The following is a 17,672-nucleotide window of genomic DNA, read 5'->3' as shown; positions in this document are numbered from 1 at the left end:
ATGTGTGTCCCGGCATGGTGGCCAAGGGCAGCAGGTGTGGGGTGCGCAGTTGTGCTTTTACCTTGGAAGGCTAGTGGGGGTCAGCATTAGAGTGTACATGAGCATGTGGATAGGATGCAGAGCCGGGGCGGCGGGCAAAGCAGAGTGTTGCCCAGGCCAGGACCTGCACCCTGGGAAAGCTGCGGGCTGCCACTGACATGCTGGCACAAGCTTGTGCTGGGCTACCACAGCACAGTGTCAAGGTGCAGAGGAAATGTGGGCTTGTGCACATGTGGGAGGGGGCTCAGAGAGAGGGGCATTGCAGTGCCCTCAGGTTTAGCATAGGGCAGCTAATGGATGCTGCTGCTGAAAGCCCTTGGGCACCAGTGCTGGCTCGCAGCGAGCTCCTGAGGGCTGTCTGGATATCTGTGGAAGCCATCATGTTGTTCAGTGAAGTCTCCTGTCCTTGGTACATCTCTGCTCCCCATCTCCTGTTGTGTCTCCGTTTAGAAAACCCTTTCCCACAGGGTGCACTTTACACTGGTTTCGTTTTCCAACGCAGTGCAAACAAATTTCTGCTTAATTGCCCAAACGAATGAAGTGCACATCGGTGCTTTAAAGGTGATGGGATGAATGGATGATGATCCAGGACACAGCTGCGGCTCATTGCTCAGGCTCTGTGCCATCTGCTCCACATTCACCCTCCCAACATTTGGCTGCTGCTGATTCATGCACCCCTTTTCCTACTCATCTTCTGCAGAATCCATCCATTTGTCTGTCCAGCCAAGCGTTCATCCTTCTGTCCCTCCTGTCTCAACGGTCACGCTGCATGGGAAGGGGAGCTCCTAGTCTGCACTGGAGCCTGGGCAAACCTCTCTCCAAGCCAGTGACACAGCACAGCTGCTGCTTGATGAGCCTGGCTAATAGGAACCAGCTGGCATGCCGGCAGTCTTGGCTGTGGGGATCCCTGTGCCAGAGGGCACTGTGCCTTTGCACCCTGCTGCCGCGCACAGGCTGTCCTCACCCCCACAGAAGCACAGTTGCACGAGCCCCTGCGCCCGTCTGACCGTCTCTTCCTTTCCCAGTGCTGGTCCTTCTGATCCTCACGCTGAAGCGGCACCATAAAAGCCACCTGACATCCGAGGATGACGAGGACATGAGGGACAATGTCATCAAATACAACGATGAAGGGGGTGGCGAGCAGGACACAGAGGCATATGACATGTCAGCCCTGCGCAGTCTCTACGACTTCAGTGAGATCAAAGGTGGCGATGGGGGTGGGGGGCCAGGAGAGGGGGCCCTAAGTGGAAACTCGGCCTCTGAGCTCCATGCCCTTCCACAGTGGGTGCAGAGCCCAGACCTGGACTTCTCCATGTTCAGAGACTATATCTGCAGGAAGGTGGAACAGGCAGATGAGGACCTCTCTGTGCCACCCTATGACTCGTTCCAGACCTATGCCTTCGAGGGCTCGGACTCCCCCGTGCCTTCCCTGAGCTCCATCAACACCTGGTCCAGCAGCTCAGAGCAGGACTTCTCCTACCTGGGGGCCTGGGGGCCACGTTTCCGGCAGCTGGCAGCACTGTATGCAGGGCGCAGGGGTGAGGAAGACAGTGAGGAGTCCTAGCCGTCCCACCCAGCCCCCACGAGGCTCCTGGCACCTCCTGGACCTGGGCTCTGTGGCACGTGGGGACAGTGTGTGCCCCCATCCAGGCTCCGCAGCTGCTGCAGGGGGGCTTTTGGGGGGGCTGAGGGGCATCAGGCAGCGTGCTCCTCCGCAGCTGCCTCCTGCCCCGGGCACCTCGGCATCCATGCAGTGAGGCTGGAGCACCCATAGGAGCCACTGCGGCCATCATCATCTCCTTAATACCAGTCTCCATTAAAGCACTGTGCATTAATTTAAGAAAGAGAAAATCTAATTCAAGAGAGTTTGGAGGGGGCTTCTTCCCCACAGATTATCATTTAAATTGATGTGTTCAGTGAGCCCTGATCAGGACAGAAAGAGCAAACCGGGAGCCTTTTGTTGTCTAAATTGTTTTTGTCACTTGAGTCAGAGCATCTGAAGTGCTTTGATTTCTTTAAGAGCTTTCCTTGGAAAGGGAAGCAGGCTTTTAACTTCTGTTCAGCTTTTTCCCCCTTAAGTTCTGTCACTCTTTGGAGCCCTCCGCTCTGTGTGCGGGCTCCTCGGCAGTGCCCAGCTGCTGGCATGGCTGGATATGGGCTCCAAGGTCGCGTCCTGCACACAGCAACTGCTGCACTAGAGTTCCCTTCAAAACTCACTTTGCCTCTAAGCTGCAATTGCTTCGCCTCTCCGTTCTTAGACCTTTCTTGTACTCATCAAAGATGCTTGTGATCTGAAGGGGCTTTCTCCTTCCCTGCACAGCAGATATTGTCTACAAGGTCCCGATGTGCCCCACGGGCCCCAGTGACAGATGGGGATGTTCCGCCTGCCACTGAGGCACGGTGCTCCGGCCAGAGCCACAGAGCGGCTGTGGTGCTGTGAAGCACCATTGGAGGGGCATGGAGGGGCACTCCCCAGGTTGGCTCCGCCAGCCCCTCGGCTGGGCTGGGGTCTGCAGGGTGCTCAGCACAGCACTGGCTTCCTACCAAACGGCATGAACTGTGCAGGGCAGAGGGCAGGACGTTGGTGCTCCCCGGCCTTCAGTGGTAGGAGAGAGCTGCGTCCCATCTAAAGGACCATGCTGCAGGGTGCGAGAGAACCCCAGCCTCCTGGTTTGGAGGGATAATTCCTGCATACACCCAGCTGACAGCAAAGCATCACCATTGGCGATAGAAAGGCCATTCCCAGGACATGCACGTAAAGCCAGATCCTGCTGGCGCTGGTGTGTGGCCAAGCTGGTTGCCACAGGCTGGGCAGTGGGTCTGTGACACCTCGAGGTGCCTGGGATGTCCCCACCCTGGTGCATTGCCCTGCCAGAAACCAGCATGAGCTCCCACAGTGGGGCTGCCTTCGCACAAAATCTCTGGTTTCGGGAGGCAGGTCAGGAGGCGGCTGGTGGGATGCAGGCTGCAGATGATGCTGGAGGAAAGTGCTCAGTGCCCTGCGCCTTTCCAGCCTCCTGACTTTCCCCAGGATAAATTCAGCAACTCCATTGAGCAACACCCTTGGGCAGCTTCTCAGGCCATGCTGGCTAGTGCAGCTCCTTATCTGTTGAAGTTAGAAAAAAAGATGTCAATTATATTATTAATAGGAAACTGATAAGGTCTTCCAAGGCCTGACACATCCTGGGCTTGTCATTGGGTTTGTCCTTTTAGTTTAGCCACAGACAGTGTTTTCTCTCCTTGGAGGTTTAACTGTAAATGTACATGCGTGTTCATTTTTTTACTGTGTTTTGCTTCCCGGCTGCTCGTGTTGGTCCTTTGGCTGCAGCACGCGACCTGACAGTGGAGAGGGGCAGGACAGGTCTTTGCCACTGCTCCTGCCCTTGGCTGCTCCTGCCCACTGCCATCACGTCTGCCCACAAGGGAGCTGCAACTTGGCTTTCACGCTGGGACCAGGAGCTTCTCGCTTCTCAGGGTCTCTCCATTTCCCCCCAGCGAGGCAGCAGGCACCCACTGCTGGCACCTGCGCCCCAGCGTGCTGCTGGTTCACTGTGATGATGCTGGGGGGGCAGCGGGGCCAACAGGCTGCTTCACACTGGCCCTTGGGTGCCGGCACTGGCCACGCCACCTCGGGCAGGTTATACCCTGCACCCCAGAGCAGGAGAATGAAGAAAGCCCTCTCTTTCCTCAGGAACGTGTTCGTGTTTTCCCTCTGGGCTGAAGAGCTGTGCCCGAGCCCCTCCAAAGCTGGCCCTTCCTCTAGCAAAAGTGTTGTGCAATAGCAGGGCTCTGTCCTTAGGAGATGGGGTCTGACAGGGTACATGTTTAGCAACCCTCCCACCGGGTTATTCCCCATCCCCAACCAGCCAGTCCTCTCCAGGGCGCATGCACGCATGTTTGCGTTTTAGTTTGTCCCACGTGTAAATACGGGAGGAGCGCAGCACTAAGCGAGCCAGCTGCTCCACACAGTGCTGCCTCACACTCCCTGCCCACCCGCACCCGGCAGGAGGAGCTGGCAGCTGCCACAATGTCTGATGGAGTCACTTTGGTTTTCTTTCTCTACCCAAATGAAATTAGAAGGTTGGTTTCTTCACCCTTGTTATTTTTTCAAGGTCTTTCTGGGACCTGGAAATAAATTATTTCTTTGTCGTCTAGCTTGAGTCTTATTTGCTTATTCTGTCTTGTTTTGTTTCCTCACATTGCACTGTTACCGTGGTCCCATCAGCACCTTCCCCAAGGGACCAGGCTGGCTGCCCTGCCACAGGACAGGCCATGGCACAGCCCGTTCCCTGCCATGAGCCAGCAGCTGATCCACCTGCCTCCTGACGCACATTCCTGCTGGCAGGACACTGTTTCCTTGGCTTCTTCCCATTTCTCATTGAAACACTCATCAGAAAAATCTTCTTCAAGACAAGGGTCAGGTTTTCTGTCTGAATTTGAAGGACATTAAGAAAAATAATGCCCTTGGCTTTCTTTTCAGGGGGAAAAAGTCGAGTTGTGCTTTGAGTGGCGGGAGGTGCTGGCTGCACGCCCCAGGCTGGCTGTGGTGCCTGCCTGCCGTGGCTGCTCCCACCCCAGCGCTGGGATCCAGGGTCTGAGCTGCCGCAGCCGGGCACAGGCTCCTCAGTGTGGTCCCAGAAATGCTGCCCCTGTGGGGGAGCAACAGCAGCTCATCCTGCGAGGGGGTCATTGTTCTTTCGTCCTGCAGAAAAAGGGCAGAAAAAACACGAGGCAAACTGCACACCAAGTGATGAAAGCCTGATGACACATCCTCATGATCTTCCTTTCTCAGCCAACAGAGTTCCTTTAATGTTCTTTAGAAAGCGCATCTTTAGTGTTCTCTTGAAGTCACAAACAGCCTTGTAGCTGACCAGTTGATCACTCACAAGCATGGATCCTGCTCCTGTACTTTTTCCCAGCTTCAATACAGCTGGGCATTGTCAACGGGTTTTGTTACCATGACCCATTCTCATGCTGGTCATGGTGTGTATTATGGAAGGGTTCAGTTACTGGCTGCAGCAAAAAAATCTTCATACTCAGTTTTAATACTGAAATGATGCAGATAAATGACGCTCTATCCTGACCACAGATAAATCAATTGCTGGTGGTTTTCTTGATGGCAAGAGACTAATGGGAAACAAACGCGAACCTCCCGGGGCCCAGGGAGCCTCGCCGAGGCACTGCGAATGCTCCAGCACCCACCGGCGGTGCCAGCACGCTGCAGAGGGCTGGGTGCAGCACGCAGCAGCTGGCTGGCACAGGAAGAGGGGGTTGTACAGAACTCTGTGGTGGTATCAGTGTAGGTCACCACAGGCAGAATTTAAACCTCTCCATAAAGCAACAGTCATTTAAATAGCATCTTGCAGTCCTCGCTTTGAAACAGGCTTATTGATCCCTGAGGTCTTTAACTGTTTCCGTATCCTTCACCATCCCTGTGTCTCTGCTCCCATCCTGCTCCCTTGATTACTCGCTGAATGTTATGGAAGAAGCATCTGGTGACCTTTGACGACAGCAGTCAGTGGGATGCTGTAACAGAAGGGAGGAGCCTTGAGGCTGAAGAGTTTTTCAGATGTGCAAGGTGTGCTGCCAGATCTCAATGTATGCACTGTTTTTCTTCCCACAGTTGCAGCGAGTGCCTCTCTAGCTGCCAGCCTTGAGGAGGCCTTTTTACGAGCACCACTGTTAATTGCCCACACACAGCAAGTGTGTCAGCAATGCATGCCCAGCTGTGTGCTCCGGCACTTCAGGACACATCGAGCAGTTGCTGTTTGCAGAGAGCTGCTGATGGTTGCTGTGTATTTGCACTCCAAGTTGGCAGCAAGAACTCTCATGGTCCAGCTGCAGCCAGCACAGAGATGTGCTTTCTTTGAATCCTGCTGTCCAGCTTCAGGCACTCGAACGAGCAGCCTAGTTATCTTGGGACTCTAGGGATCAGGTGGGCTGGATTGTCCTAGGAACTCCCCATTGACAGAGGAAGCACCTGCGGTTAGTGTGCTCCTTACAAAGGAGGTAACAAGTGCCTAGTGTTGAGTGTGATGAGCCTGGGCCGTGTGGAAGGATTTGCTTCTTGATATTGTGGAGGGATGGAGAGAGCTCAAAGCAACAAATTGCCAGCTAGAACCAGACCCTTAACTACAAAAGAGGAGGATTATGAGAGCTCTGATTGCAGAAGCATCTGTGAAGATGTTTTAAGAGCTTCGTGCCCCTTCCACACAACCCCTTTTGAGGAAATTTTTCCATAGAAACTTCTCTCCAGCAGTTGCATAGTAGCCTCTGACTCCTTGCAGGGCAGGGCAAGGGCAGGTTGCTGTCCTTCTTGCTTCTGCAGGAGGGGAAGTCCGTGCTGCTCTGCAGACTGGTGTCCAGAGACGGGACTGTCTCAGATGCAGGAGCTGAGCTGTCCAGCTGGGCAAGCCCAGGGGCTGCTCTGCCACTGAGTGTGAAGATGCCTCTTCCAGGCCAGTTTTCTGATATCGGAGCACGCAGCACTGTGGGCCACAGGCTCCCAGCTCGTTAACGATACCTGCGTCTGACCGTGTGGAGCGGGGCAGTGGGTGCGCAGAGTGGGCAGTGGCTGAGCAGAGTGGGCTCCCGTAGGAGCAGGGCGGGTGGGTGTGGAGGCGACTGCTGGGTGCTCAGAAGGTGATGGCAGCAGTGGGTGCCTGGCCATGCAGTGCCCCGTGTGCTGACACCTGCAGCTTCGGGTGTTTCTTTGCCTGAAGGAAGTCTGCTGCGGCCAGCTGCTTCGCAGGAGTGTGGCAGCTCCAGCGGTGCAGCATTGTCCAGCATTTTTTGGCAAAGTGCAGCAGCTCCCAGGTGCCCTGGCTCCCACGGTGCTGCATGGCCTTCCACAGGGCTCCTGGCACCTGCAGGCAAGTCACCCCCTCACCACCCCGCTCCAAGGCTGAGGTGTGACCCTTGCCGCACAGGATGCAGCCTGTGGATGCCTGCTGGCAGAAGACAGTGGCATTTGCCACTGGCACATCCTGAACGAGTCCTGCAAGGTTGGTACCCCTGCGTTACGATGACAGCTGGATGCTGCACCTCCACTTCCAGCCCCGCCACAGAGATGCTGCAACAGTCACCTCTGAAGCCTTCGCTCCCAGCCACAGCGCTCTCCAGAAGGCAAGATGTCCAAGCCTCCTCCAGAGAGTTATTTACAAAAGATGGATGTGATCCACTGGGATCATTACAGGGAAATGAAAAAAAGGGCAGTGATATCTGTACCCCCAGGAGAAAAATACATCTCTGGTAACTGCAAGCGAGGCCATGTAAGCCTTCGCCTCCCACTCACGCTGGTAATACACTGCTCAGGAAGGTGATCACTTTTCCCCCCATATCCTCTGAGGAAGCTGCTCTGTCACTAGATAGCTGACTCCTTTAACCACCTCTGCCACAGCTAATATCACAGCTGCCTGTATCCTTTCATTTATCAAGCCCTTGAGCTTCCTTTAGGGTTGGTATCAGACTCGCTGCTCAGCATAATCTCAATTTTGCATCTCTGCTTTTTGTGCTCAGTGCAGGCAGCAGCTGTGCCTTGTCAGGGTTTCTTGCTGTGCTGCGGTGCTCCAGTTCGTGCTCTCTCCTTGCTGTGGCTCTGTTGCCTCCCAGCCTGTCCCAGGAGTGTTTCTAGCATCCCAGAGGTGACCTAGGATTATGGTCTGCAGCAGCAGGTATTCCTCCTTGCTCACTGGCAGGGACAGGAGCTGAGTTTCCAGGCACCTGTCATGGCTGAGTGTTGCCACAGCCAGAGAAGTTAGAGAGAAACAAAATCATCAAGTTTTACTTGGCCTTGGAATCTTGCTGCTGGGCGGTCAGTCGGTGGGGCTGACATCTCCCCCTCATTTTGCTGGGCGTGCCAGGGCAGTGCAGTGGAGAATGGGCAGTCCTGCTGCCTGCTAGGACTGTTGCCTGCTCAGGACGCTGGTTATGCACGGCACGGCCAGGCTGGCTGTCCACTCCTCACACACCTCAGCCTGGGCTTTCTCCCGGCATCGTGATCCTTTTCCCAGTGAGTGCAGATTTAGGGAAAGACCTTGGGCTTTGCAAAGCTGGATCTGCTGCAAAGCAGAGGTGGGCAGAGTGTGAAGCAGTTGGGATATGCAGCTGTGGTACCAACACAGCAAAGCAAAACCAGGGGCCCCAGCACAGTGGTTGCCCAGCCCCAACTTTACAAAGGGCCTCAGTCCCGCCTGCCTTCGTCGTTGCCCTCACCAATGCTGGAACCCCAGGGCCAGAGGTGAGCATTTGGCATTTAATAGTCACAACATTGGGCAGAAGGAAGGGTAAAAACGGGAGTGGCATTGGAGTGCCTCAGCATTTGCCCCTCCTGGGCTGTGCAGCGTGGCACGCTGCCCATCAGCCACTTCTGCTGGTGTGTTTGCCAGTTGATTGTGGTTAGGATGCCCAGCAGTTGTTCTTAGACATCCCTCATCTGTTGCCAGAGACAGCAAGTGTTTGTGGCTCAGGGATTGTTAACTGCCCTATCCAGCTACACTGTGGGTTTGTGGACATAGATTTTTCACCTCGTCTCCGCTGCTGCTGTAGAGGAGCTCTCAGATGAGCATGAATTAGTCCAGCTGTTTGCTGGGGTTGCAAACACCAGCCATTTCTAAGCAGAATGCATCCCCTTTGCTAGTGTTTTAACCACAGTAATTGGAGTAGTTTTAATCCCTCTTCTGCTGGGGGAAGCACGCATTGCTAACGGAAACGATCCACCCCGACTTATCCCCAGCTGAGTCAGCCTACAGCAGCTTCCTCCAGGGTCAGAAGTCACTCACCTTTAGCCAGGAACCAGGGAGCTTTTGAAATCCCTTCACACTGCACGCAAATTAGGCATTGAAAATACTCATTACAGCCAACATGACACGCCTTCATTATTCCAGAATAATTGTCTGAAAGGCTCAGCTCACAGCACAAGCTTCACTTGGTGCAGAAATGTGATAAAAAGAAAACAGGAAGTGCAATCAATGCTTGTAATCCTTTTAAATAAAAAGGTACTTGCTAGTAGCTGCCAACATCTTTAAAAAGCTGTGATTTCCCTGGAGAGAGCCCTTATCAGCTATGGCTGCATGTCATTCTGGCTGGCTGTCAATCCATCAGACTTCAGTGCCACTGACATTAAGAAGCCAGGCGTTAAGATTATCACATTTAGCCATAATGTAGCACAGATTGTGTTGACATTTGGTAAGTATTCCACCACAGGAGCCATTTGACTTCAGTACTTTCTTCCCAAAGAAAAGAACGCTTTAAAGTATTTCAGGGAGGGAGCCCCGCTCTGCCTGCAGGGTGCTGGGTGACCTTGCCACCCTGCCATTGCAGGGAGCAGGAGGAGGGTGGGGGCACGCGGGTGCGACAACCGTGAGCCAGAGGGACCCCGGCACACGCCGTTGGTGCAGAGGGCAGACCCTGTCCCCAAGGCGGCCGTGGGGCAGCAGCAAGCCGTGCGCTGCTGCTTGCAGCTTTCTCCAGAGCCCTTCCGTGCAGCTCCACATGGCCGCTCAGCCCACATGTGTCAAGTCCGGGCACGGCTTGCTTTGGAGGCTCCGCTTCCAGAGCTGCCGCCCAGCCCGGCTGGTGGCAGGGGATGCTTCCCAGAAACGCTGCCCTCTGGTCCCTTTGCTGCGCCTGGTGCGAAGCGCACTTGTACTTTTGTTATCTGAGGAGGCGTCCCCTGCGCCCACCCCAGGCAGTCCTGGTCAGGAGAGCAGCACCCTGTGTGCACCCCACAGGGACCGGGGGACCTTCCCTCCTCCTGGCACACCTCCCAGGAAGGCCTCAGCTCTTCCCGCGGTGGAAAGGAGGATATTCCAGGCCATGTGCTGGGGGGAGGCTAGGCCGTAGAAACAATGGTAAATGACCTGAAATGAACTGATTAATCTCTTTAAATAACTGTGAAACCATTTTCCAGAAAAAAGTTAATCTACTCTAAATGGCTCTGGTGCTTTTCCTAGGCTCCAATCAATATGTGGTCGCTTGCTTTTCATGTGTAATTCACAGTAATTGCAAAAGAGCATTTTCTGAAGAAAATTACATTCTGCAAGCAGAAATGCAAAGAGACACTAGGACCAATTAGCTTTAAATCCCAGAACAAGTCATGCTGTCAGATGCACGGGTGAGCTGGAGATGCTAGAGCATCACAGCTCAGTGTCCTGTGTTCTTCTCCAGGAAGGTGCTGGAGGGGCTGGAGTGTGTTATGTCCAGCTGGCTTGGTCGGAGCCTTTGCTGCTTCCAGGTCTGGCTGCCAGGACCCTGGCCTCTGGACCCTCAGCACACCAACTGCAGAGAGAAGGTGGCTGCAGGATTACAAGTTTAGGCAGAGACACATCCCTTTCCTGCCACCACTGCAACAGACATTACTGGGACCTGGAGGCAGCCGTGATCTCCTGGCAGTCTGTCATGTCCAGGGCTGCACAGATCCAGTGTCACAGCAACACTCACCCTAGGGCCACTGTGGTCCAGGATGGCCCCCTGTATGCATAGCCACTGTAGCCCAGCCGCAGGTCACATTTCCACGTCTGTCCTGTTGCCTTCATCTCCTGCTTAGGTTTGCGTTTGCCCCATCCTTGCCTAGCCTGCTAGCGTATGCCCACACAACCAGCTCCTGGTCTGCACCACCCCAGGTCTGAGGAGGGCTGGCATGGTGCAGACAGGGAGGCAGAGGGGTGGCTGGGTGGATGTTCCCAGCAAGGCAGAGCTTCCCCAGGGCTGCCCAACATAGGGTGCTGAGGTCCTGCCCAGCCACGGCTGCCTGATGGGAGGCCAGGCACCCCCTTCTGAGGAGTCCGTTGCTTTTCCATCATCTGCTGTAAAACCAGAGCATAATTTTCCAGGATGTCATTCTAATTCTAGTGGGAAAGCTTATTACTTGTGATTTACCCATAAAAAAGCCTGGTGACTTATGACTATGTGTCTGTGGGTTTGCCCATCAATCCATCACAGGGGCTGCATGCAGGCTGTCCGCAGGGCAGGGGGAGCACGATATAAGGACTGAGGTGAGCATGCCGCTGTGATTGGCATGCTGCTTTTACCATCCGTAAAGCCCCTGTCATATTCCTTTTGGCTCGGCGCAGATCCGCACTGCTGAGCTCCAGCACAAATGTCATTAAAACATGTTCTACCCATGGTACCTATAAATAATTGAGGCAGCAGGTCTGCACTAAGCTCTGTGCTGCAGCCTTCTGCTCCTTCAGTGAGGTGGCCCAGGAAGATGACCTTTCCTTCTTCCATTTACCATCTTTGAAATTAAGGGGTGCCTGGCACTTTGTTCCCACACTTATTTCTCTGCTGTATCCCCCAGGCCGTGCAGGATGCTCCCAGGGCTTGTGGGGTGTCTGCACACCATGCAGTGAGGGGACCACCCACTGGTCAGGCTCCAGACCTTGCCCTTGAGGGCAGCCAAATGGAGGGTGATGCAGAAAGCCATCAGTGGTGCCTGGCTCCTGCCCCAAGCACTGCTGCTTGTGGACAGGTGGCAAGTGCCTGGCACCCAGGCAGAGGTGTCTGGTGGTCTGAGTGACCCAGGCCACCTGGGGTTGGCAGCTCCAGCCCCTGTGCTGTCACAGCCTATGAGTCCTGGCTGCTGATGCTCACCTCTCCCCTATACCGACGCAAGGTTCCCAGAGCTGCCCAGGGCAGCGCCTGCAGGTCTCACTGCACTGACACGTGACCTGCACAGGTATTGGTGCATAGTAAATACCATCTGAAACAGCTTAATGCACTCAGATGCATTTCCAATACTGTCACTAAATACAGGGGAAATCACAAGCCTAGCAGGGAAATTCATGGCTGAGAATATTTGTCACTGCTGTGGCCTTGGCAGTGCCTGATAGAAAGCAATCAGTCCATGAGCACAGCTTTCCTTGCATGGCCAAGGCTAGTGGGCGCATCCCATCTCTGTGCAAGACCCACCAGGCTGCTGGCACTGTGGGATTGTGCAGTGCCTGCAACCTGTCCTGTCTGCTGGACAGACTGTCCCGGCCCTTATGCATGCCCTGGCACAAAGGGCAAGTGCCGCCACTGATCTGGGCTTCTGCAGGCCAGCAGGCATGGACCATGGGCTGGCAGATGAGCTTGCAGGCAAGGCAGCAGTGTGGGACACCAGCGGGCTGCTCAGCCCCTGCAAGCAGGGGCCTGTCTCTGCAGGCTGAAAGGGGTGAGCTCATGCCTTCAGCATCATCCCCCTCACACCTCCCATCACGCAGGTGCTGGCTCCCTCTGTGCCCACAAACAAGTTGCTTTTCTCCCTTCTCATGACAGCCACCAGCTCCCCTGAGTCAGTGGGAGTCATTAGCAAGCATCACGTTGGGAACATGCAGTATAAATACTGAGTGCTAATATCACCACTTTGCTGTGCTGGCAGCAACAATCCCAGTGTGACACCGTCTTCCCGCAGAAGCCCATGCCCTCCCACCCCTCAGCTCCACCAGCCTGCAGCCTGCCGCCTTCCAGCTGCCTCACGGATCACTGGGGTTCAGGTGAGTGCACGTGTGAGAGCTGTGTCATGGGCACATGCAGAGGCATGCATGGGGCACACCCCCACTGCCCAGCACAACGGCACACATGGAGCCATAGCAAGGTGATGGAGGAACACCCTTCTGCCCCAGCAGCAGACCCATACCACTATGTCCTGGGACAGGCTGGCAGCACTGGGGCGCAGGGCTGAGCGTGGCGGTCCTGCCCCCTGCACGCATGCCTGCGCAGTGGTGGGGGCGTGCAGAGGCAGGTGCTGTTGTGTGCATGTGGAGGCATGCAGCCACGCAGAAGCATGCATGTGCAGAGGCAGACACCGTGCTGCGCGGCATACATATGCCCTGACAGATCATGGAGGTATATTAAATAGCAGCTGTCAGGCTCTTCCTGAGCACAACAGTAACACAGTTGGGACCATTGTGATGTCTTCTTAATTTAAACTCATGTTGTCTTTCAGCCACGTGCTAATGAGGGCGAATGGGGAGATCAGCTTGCTGTTTGCCAGCATCGCTGTGTGCTTTGCCACAGCCATGTCACTCCCGCAACCTGGCTGTCCTCGCTAGCTGGTGTCTTTCCCTGCCTTGCTCCTCGAGTGGGGGTAACTCAGGGTCTGTTCCCCAGGGAGCAAGCTCCAGCTCGGAGTTCAAAAACTGCTCCTCTGAGTCATCTTCTCCAACCACAGAGCAGCAGGACTCATTCAGGGAGTTAAGCCTCCTCGTGCTGTTCATGGGCAACCCCTCGTGGTCCCTAGAGCTCCCGTGTAACGCAGCATCAACAGCTCCAAGAGCCCTGATCAGACCGTGTGGCTGGGATGCCCGCGGTGCTGGCATAGCCCCTCCTGCCCCTGGAGCCCCAGGACAGCCACACTTTGGGACCCTCCTCACAGAGAAGGGGCAGCTGAATGCCCATGCAGCCCACGTCAGCCCCTCATACTGTCCCACCGTGCCTTGGGGTCTGCACAGGGGTGTCACAGTCTCTAGTAACCAGAGGAGTGATAGCCCTGGCCAGTTTGGCCACGGCTCAGTAACTTTTTGTCACCTGCGTGCCCATCCTGGCTTGCATGGCTGTGGTGCTGGTGCTCAGGGATGGAGCAGCTCTGCGTGGGAAGTCCCTGCATCACAGGGCTGCTGTAGTCTTCACAGGAAGGATGGAGCTCTGGGAGCAACCCCCAGTGGCCCATCGACCCTCTCCCTGCCCATCCCATGCCACAGGGCTGCCTGCTCTCCTCTCTCCACAGCCACAGGTGCTGGGTACACAGCAAGACCTTGTCCCAGGGGCTGCAGCAGGCACCCAGCAGGGATGGGCAGCCCCAATGGGTGCCAGCGCTGGCCGGTGGGAGCGGGAGCTGGGTGCTAGTAGCTCAGTGGTTGCAGCATCCCTGAAGCTTCTTCTCCCTGCACAGTCTCCCCAGCCCTTTGTAGCACTAATCCACATATTTATCAGGATTAATGAAGCATGCAACGAATGTATAGGCGAGGCAAAGCAAGCAGCAGAAAGACACAGACAATGTGTGACAGCAGGCAAGGAGGAAGATAAGGCAGTGTATTGTGCAGAGCTGGGGAGCAGTGCAAAGCCACATATGCACTCACTGGCCAGGGCAGCATGCGAGAAATGTGCACTCCCTGCCTACACGCTCCCAAACACCTGCACAGGCATGCAGAAATGCTCACGTTTGCTCACCATCATGTCTTTGAGCACACAGGCATAAAGAGGAAGAGAAACAGTCTTACCAGAGATCAGCCATCAACATTTATAAAACCATCGAATACTAACACAGCCACTTACGCCACATTTGCATACTAGCTTAATAAAAAAATATGGCCATTCAAAACCCAATCATTAATTACCCAGCATATTTTCCTTTAACTCCTTCCCTTTTTTATTATGGACTAAGCTGTTTTCCTGCTTATTCAGCAAAAATTCCTCACTATTCCACCAGGACGAGACGTGCAATAAATACGTACTTATTAAGTGTGCATTACAACTACACAAGCTGGGAGAAGTAATAACAGGCCCAACATAAAGCTGAAGTATTTATGTGTGTACCTAGGGCCACTTTAGCTATTTATTTTCACAAAGAAATTAAATTAGATAGTTTGATAGCTCTCAGTGTGATTATGGTGGGAATTTACATAGGACCCAGCCTGTCAGGCAGAAATGTGTGAAAGAAAGCAGGAGCCTGGGCTGAGGATGGGCTGCGGGCATTGTGCCCAGCCACACATGCGGGGCAGGACCCCCGGCTGGGACCGCAGCTCTGCACAGCGGTGGGATCCCCTCGGCGTGGGCAGCAGGGACACCGGGCAGTGACCGTGTGCGGGGACGCGGCCTCATGCGTGCTCACGGCTGGAACCGTGGGGTGATGCTGTGTGGGAACTGTGGCCCTTGGAGAAACACCCCTGAAACGTGGGAGAGGACAGAGCTTCCTCAGAAAGCTTGCTTTAAAAACCATTTTCACTTGAAACAATCTCAGCATCTTTGTGAGGTTTTATCGCTCATTCTTTATAAAGGCTTGTAGACGCAAGGCGTGATACCTGTTCTGGCCGGGAAGCCGTGAGGGTGTGCAGGGGGCAGCCGGAGCCCCCCCACCCGCTGCCGCAGCGCTGCCGGGCGCCCTCCAGCCATCACCGCCCTGCGGGGGGCCCAGCAATTAGTGAGCTCCCTGATTAGCACTGATTGCGCACCGCAGGCCTGGCGCTGCCTGCAGCGCTGCCTACGGTGCTGCCGGCTCTGCCCCGCACTGGCTCCGGGGCGGCCCCAGGGCACAGCGGAGGGGCACCGAGCCCGTGGGCACTGAAGGGGGGGCATCGAGCTGGGGAGCACCAAACTGAAGTCACCAAACCAGGGGGATGAAGCTGGGGGGGGACCAAGCTGGGGGCTGCCAAACCGGGGGGATGCCAGCTTGCACACTTAGGTCTGTGGCTACCTGCAGCCCTGCGCTCTTCTCCAGGGACTGGCGTGCCCTTGTGCTTGTCCCCTTCGTGCCTGCTGTCCCCCATGCCTTTCCTGCAGGCTTCTGATGTCTCTTGAGTTATTAAAGACAGGAATTTTTAAGTGGCACGGAGGATGCACAAGTTTTGCGGCATCAGCACGGGGGAGTGACAGGGAGCTGCCGGGAACCAGCCCAGCCCCTCCAGTGACACTGTCCTATAATTACAACTGATAACCCGGCATCTCCCTCCCTCAGAGCTCACTGGCTCACCACCTCACAGTGGGACAGTGGGCACCCCTGGCCCCATCCTGCCAGTCCCCCATGCTCGGACGTGGTCTGCTCTACTCCTCCATTTGAACAAATTTTATCTATTAAAAATGAAACGTTGGCAAGATGCCTTTCCAAGGAGGCAGAGACATCTCTTGGAGAAGTGCCCTGTGCCTGCCCGTCCATGCAGTACATGATCATCCCATACCCTCGGGCAACTGCTTCCAGCGGTGGCTCCTACAGGGTCCAGCAGCTTCCAGTCATGGGAGATGGTGTTTGCTGACAGAGGTAGCAAAAGGAAAACTGCCTCTGCCCGGGCACACGGCTGGGGTGGGAGTAAGTGGGCTGAGCACTGGGGCTGCCCGTGGGATGTGCTGGCTTGCCAAAAGAAATGTAAGAACTGCCGCGCTCTGGTGAAACAGGAGGGAGCACAGCTCAGCAATTACAGCACAATTAGCTCAAACAGCAGGTTGATTGTAAATTGCAGCTCTGTGCCAGCTACAAGTACGGATCAAATGGCAGGCAGGAGCTCTCCCGCAGTCCTGCTGTCTCTGCTCAGGGTCCGAGACAAGCTGAAGGTGTAGTGTTATGGTGCCCCACATCCCCCCGTGGGGTCTCCTGGCACTCCACCCCACTCCTCTACCCTGTCGGGCTGCTGTGGACACAGGAGGAGTGGTGAGGAGCCCTGTGGGCTTGCCATGGCACAGTTCCTCTGTGGGAGGGCTGCCAGGAGCAGCTCCGCAGGCACGCGGTGCAGCTGCCGTGGCAGGCGTTGTTGGCCTTTCCTGGGGCCCTGGGGGACAGGAGCCACAACGCCTGCCTGAGAGCACCCTGGGTCCCTGGCAGAGCTCCTGGGCAGCCCCCACTCCTGCTGGGGCTCTGCGACTTGGCCCATGGTGCCAGAACTGCCACTGGCTTCGGGCCCCAGATGAGTGGTGCCATTGACAGCCTCTGTCACAGAGCCCCAGTCCAGGTTTCCAGGGTGCAGCAGCCTTGTTGGAAAGCTGGTAGTTGTAGCACTGCTCCTGCGCCCAGTGTGGGGAGTAGCTGCGGCGGAGAGCACCTCACAGTGAGGCGACCCTCTCTGCCAGGTCCCTGCAGTGGCAGGGAGGGATGGGGCTGGGTGTGGGTTTGCCTTGCAGGAGCTGCCACAGCCGAGCAAAGGAGCATGAGTGTTTTGCTGCAAGCGGTCAAGTGGCAATTAACATTTGCTCCTTTCCTGGGAATGACCCTGCCTCAGAGCAGCCCTGTTCCCTGCTGCCATCCTGGGGAGTCACGGGTCTACAGGGTGCCAGCGCTGATCTGCCTGGAGTAAAGAGGACAGCCACTGCCAGGTGACAGGGAGAGGGCCCCAAGGCAGCTTGTCCTTTGTGCACAAGCAGCATCCACGTGGGTCCTTGCTCACAAGCAGCATCCACGTGGGTCCTTGCTCAGAGTGTGTAGCAGACCAGCTGCTCCGTCCCCAGGTGGGGATGTGGCAGGGCGGGAGGGGCAGGTTTCTGGGGACCCCGTGCTGGAGCCCCGTGCACTCGGCTGTGCTGGGAGAACCTCTGGCACAGGTGCAGGAGGGTGCAGCACTGCCCACAGGGCTCACAGCAGCCCCCATGCCCAGGGACGGTACCTGGCTGAGGGATGGCCGGCATGCTGCTGCCAGCCAGCTCTGGGGATGGCCATGCCCTCAGTGGGGTGTCCCATGGGCTCTGTCCCAGAGACTGTGCTGGTGGTGGGGGCAGCACATGTGTAGCCCTGTGTTCAGCAGGCATCAGCAGACCCTCACCAGTTCTGTGCCAGGGAGGGGCAAGAGTTGCCCCTGTACCCCGTATCTCCTTTCTGCGTGGGATGTGGAGGGGCCTGGGGCTGGTGGGGGGCAGCGCCTGTCAGCTTGCTAAGGCTGATGCCTTTCATCTCCGAGTTACTGGCTTGTATCGGGGCAGAACTGGAAATGTCAGGGACTGCTGCAGGGTGA

At 55.8% G+C, this 17,672-nt stretch overlaps 1 protein-coding gene across 8 annotated transcripts in view; it reads left to right on the top strand.

The window, feature by feature from the left end:
- Nucleotides 1-15,896, top strand: part of CDH22 (cadherin 22) — a 98,104-nt gene extending 82,208 nt beyond the window's left edge. For 7 of the 8 annotated variants that reach the window (XM_080404089.1, XM_080404088.1, XM_080404087.1 and 4 more), the window contains one exon: nucleotides 1,065-15,896. In XM_080404089.1, coding sequence (XP_080260215.1) covers nucleotides 1,065-1,603 — 539 coding nt within the window. In that variant the 3' untranslated portion in view covers nucleotides 1,604-15,896. Of the gene's footprint in view, nucleotides 1-739 lie in introns of all 8 variants that reach the window. The other variant, XM_080404091.1, reaches the window with a different exon arrangement.
- Nucleotides 15,897-17,672: the final 1,776 nt, after the last annotated feature.

Source organism: Falco punctatus, assembly GCF_963210335.1.
Source record: "Falco punctatus genome assembly, chromosome: 10".
In the NCBI taxonomy this organism is placed as follows: Eukaryota; Metazoa; Chordata; class Aves; order Falconiformes; family Falconidae; genus Falco; species Falco punctatus.
Note: the sequence above shows the minus strand (reverse complement) of the source record. Positions and strands in the feature narration are given on the sequence as shown.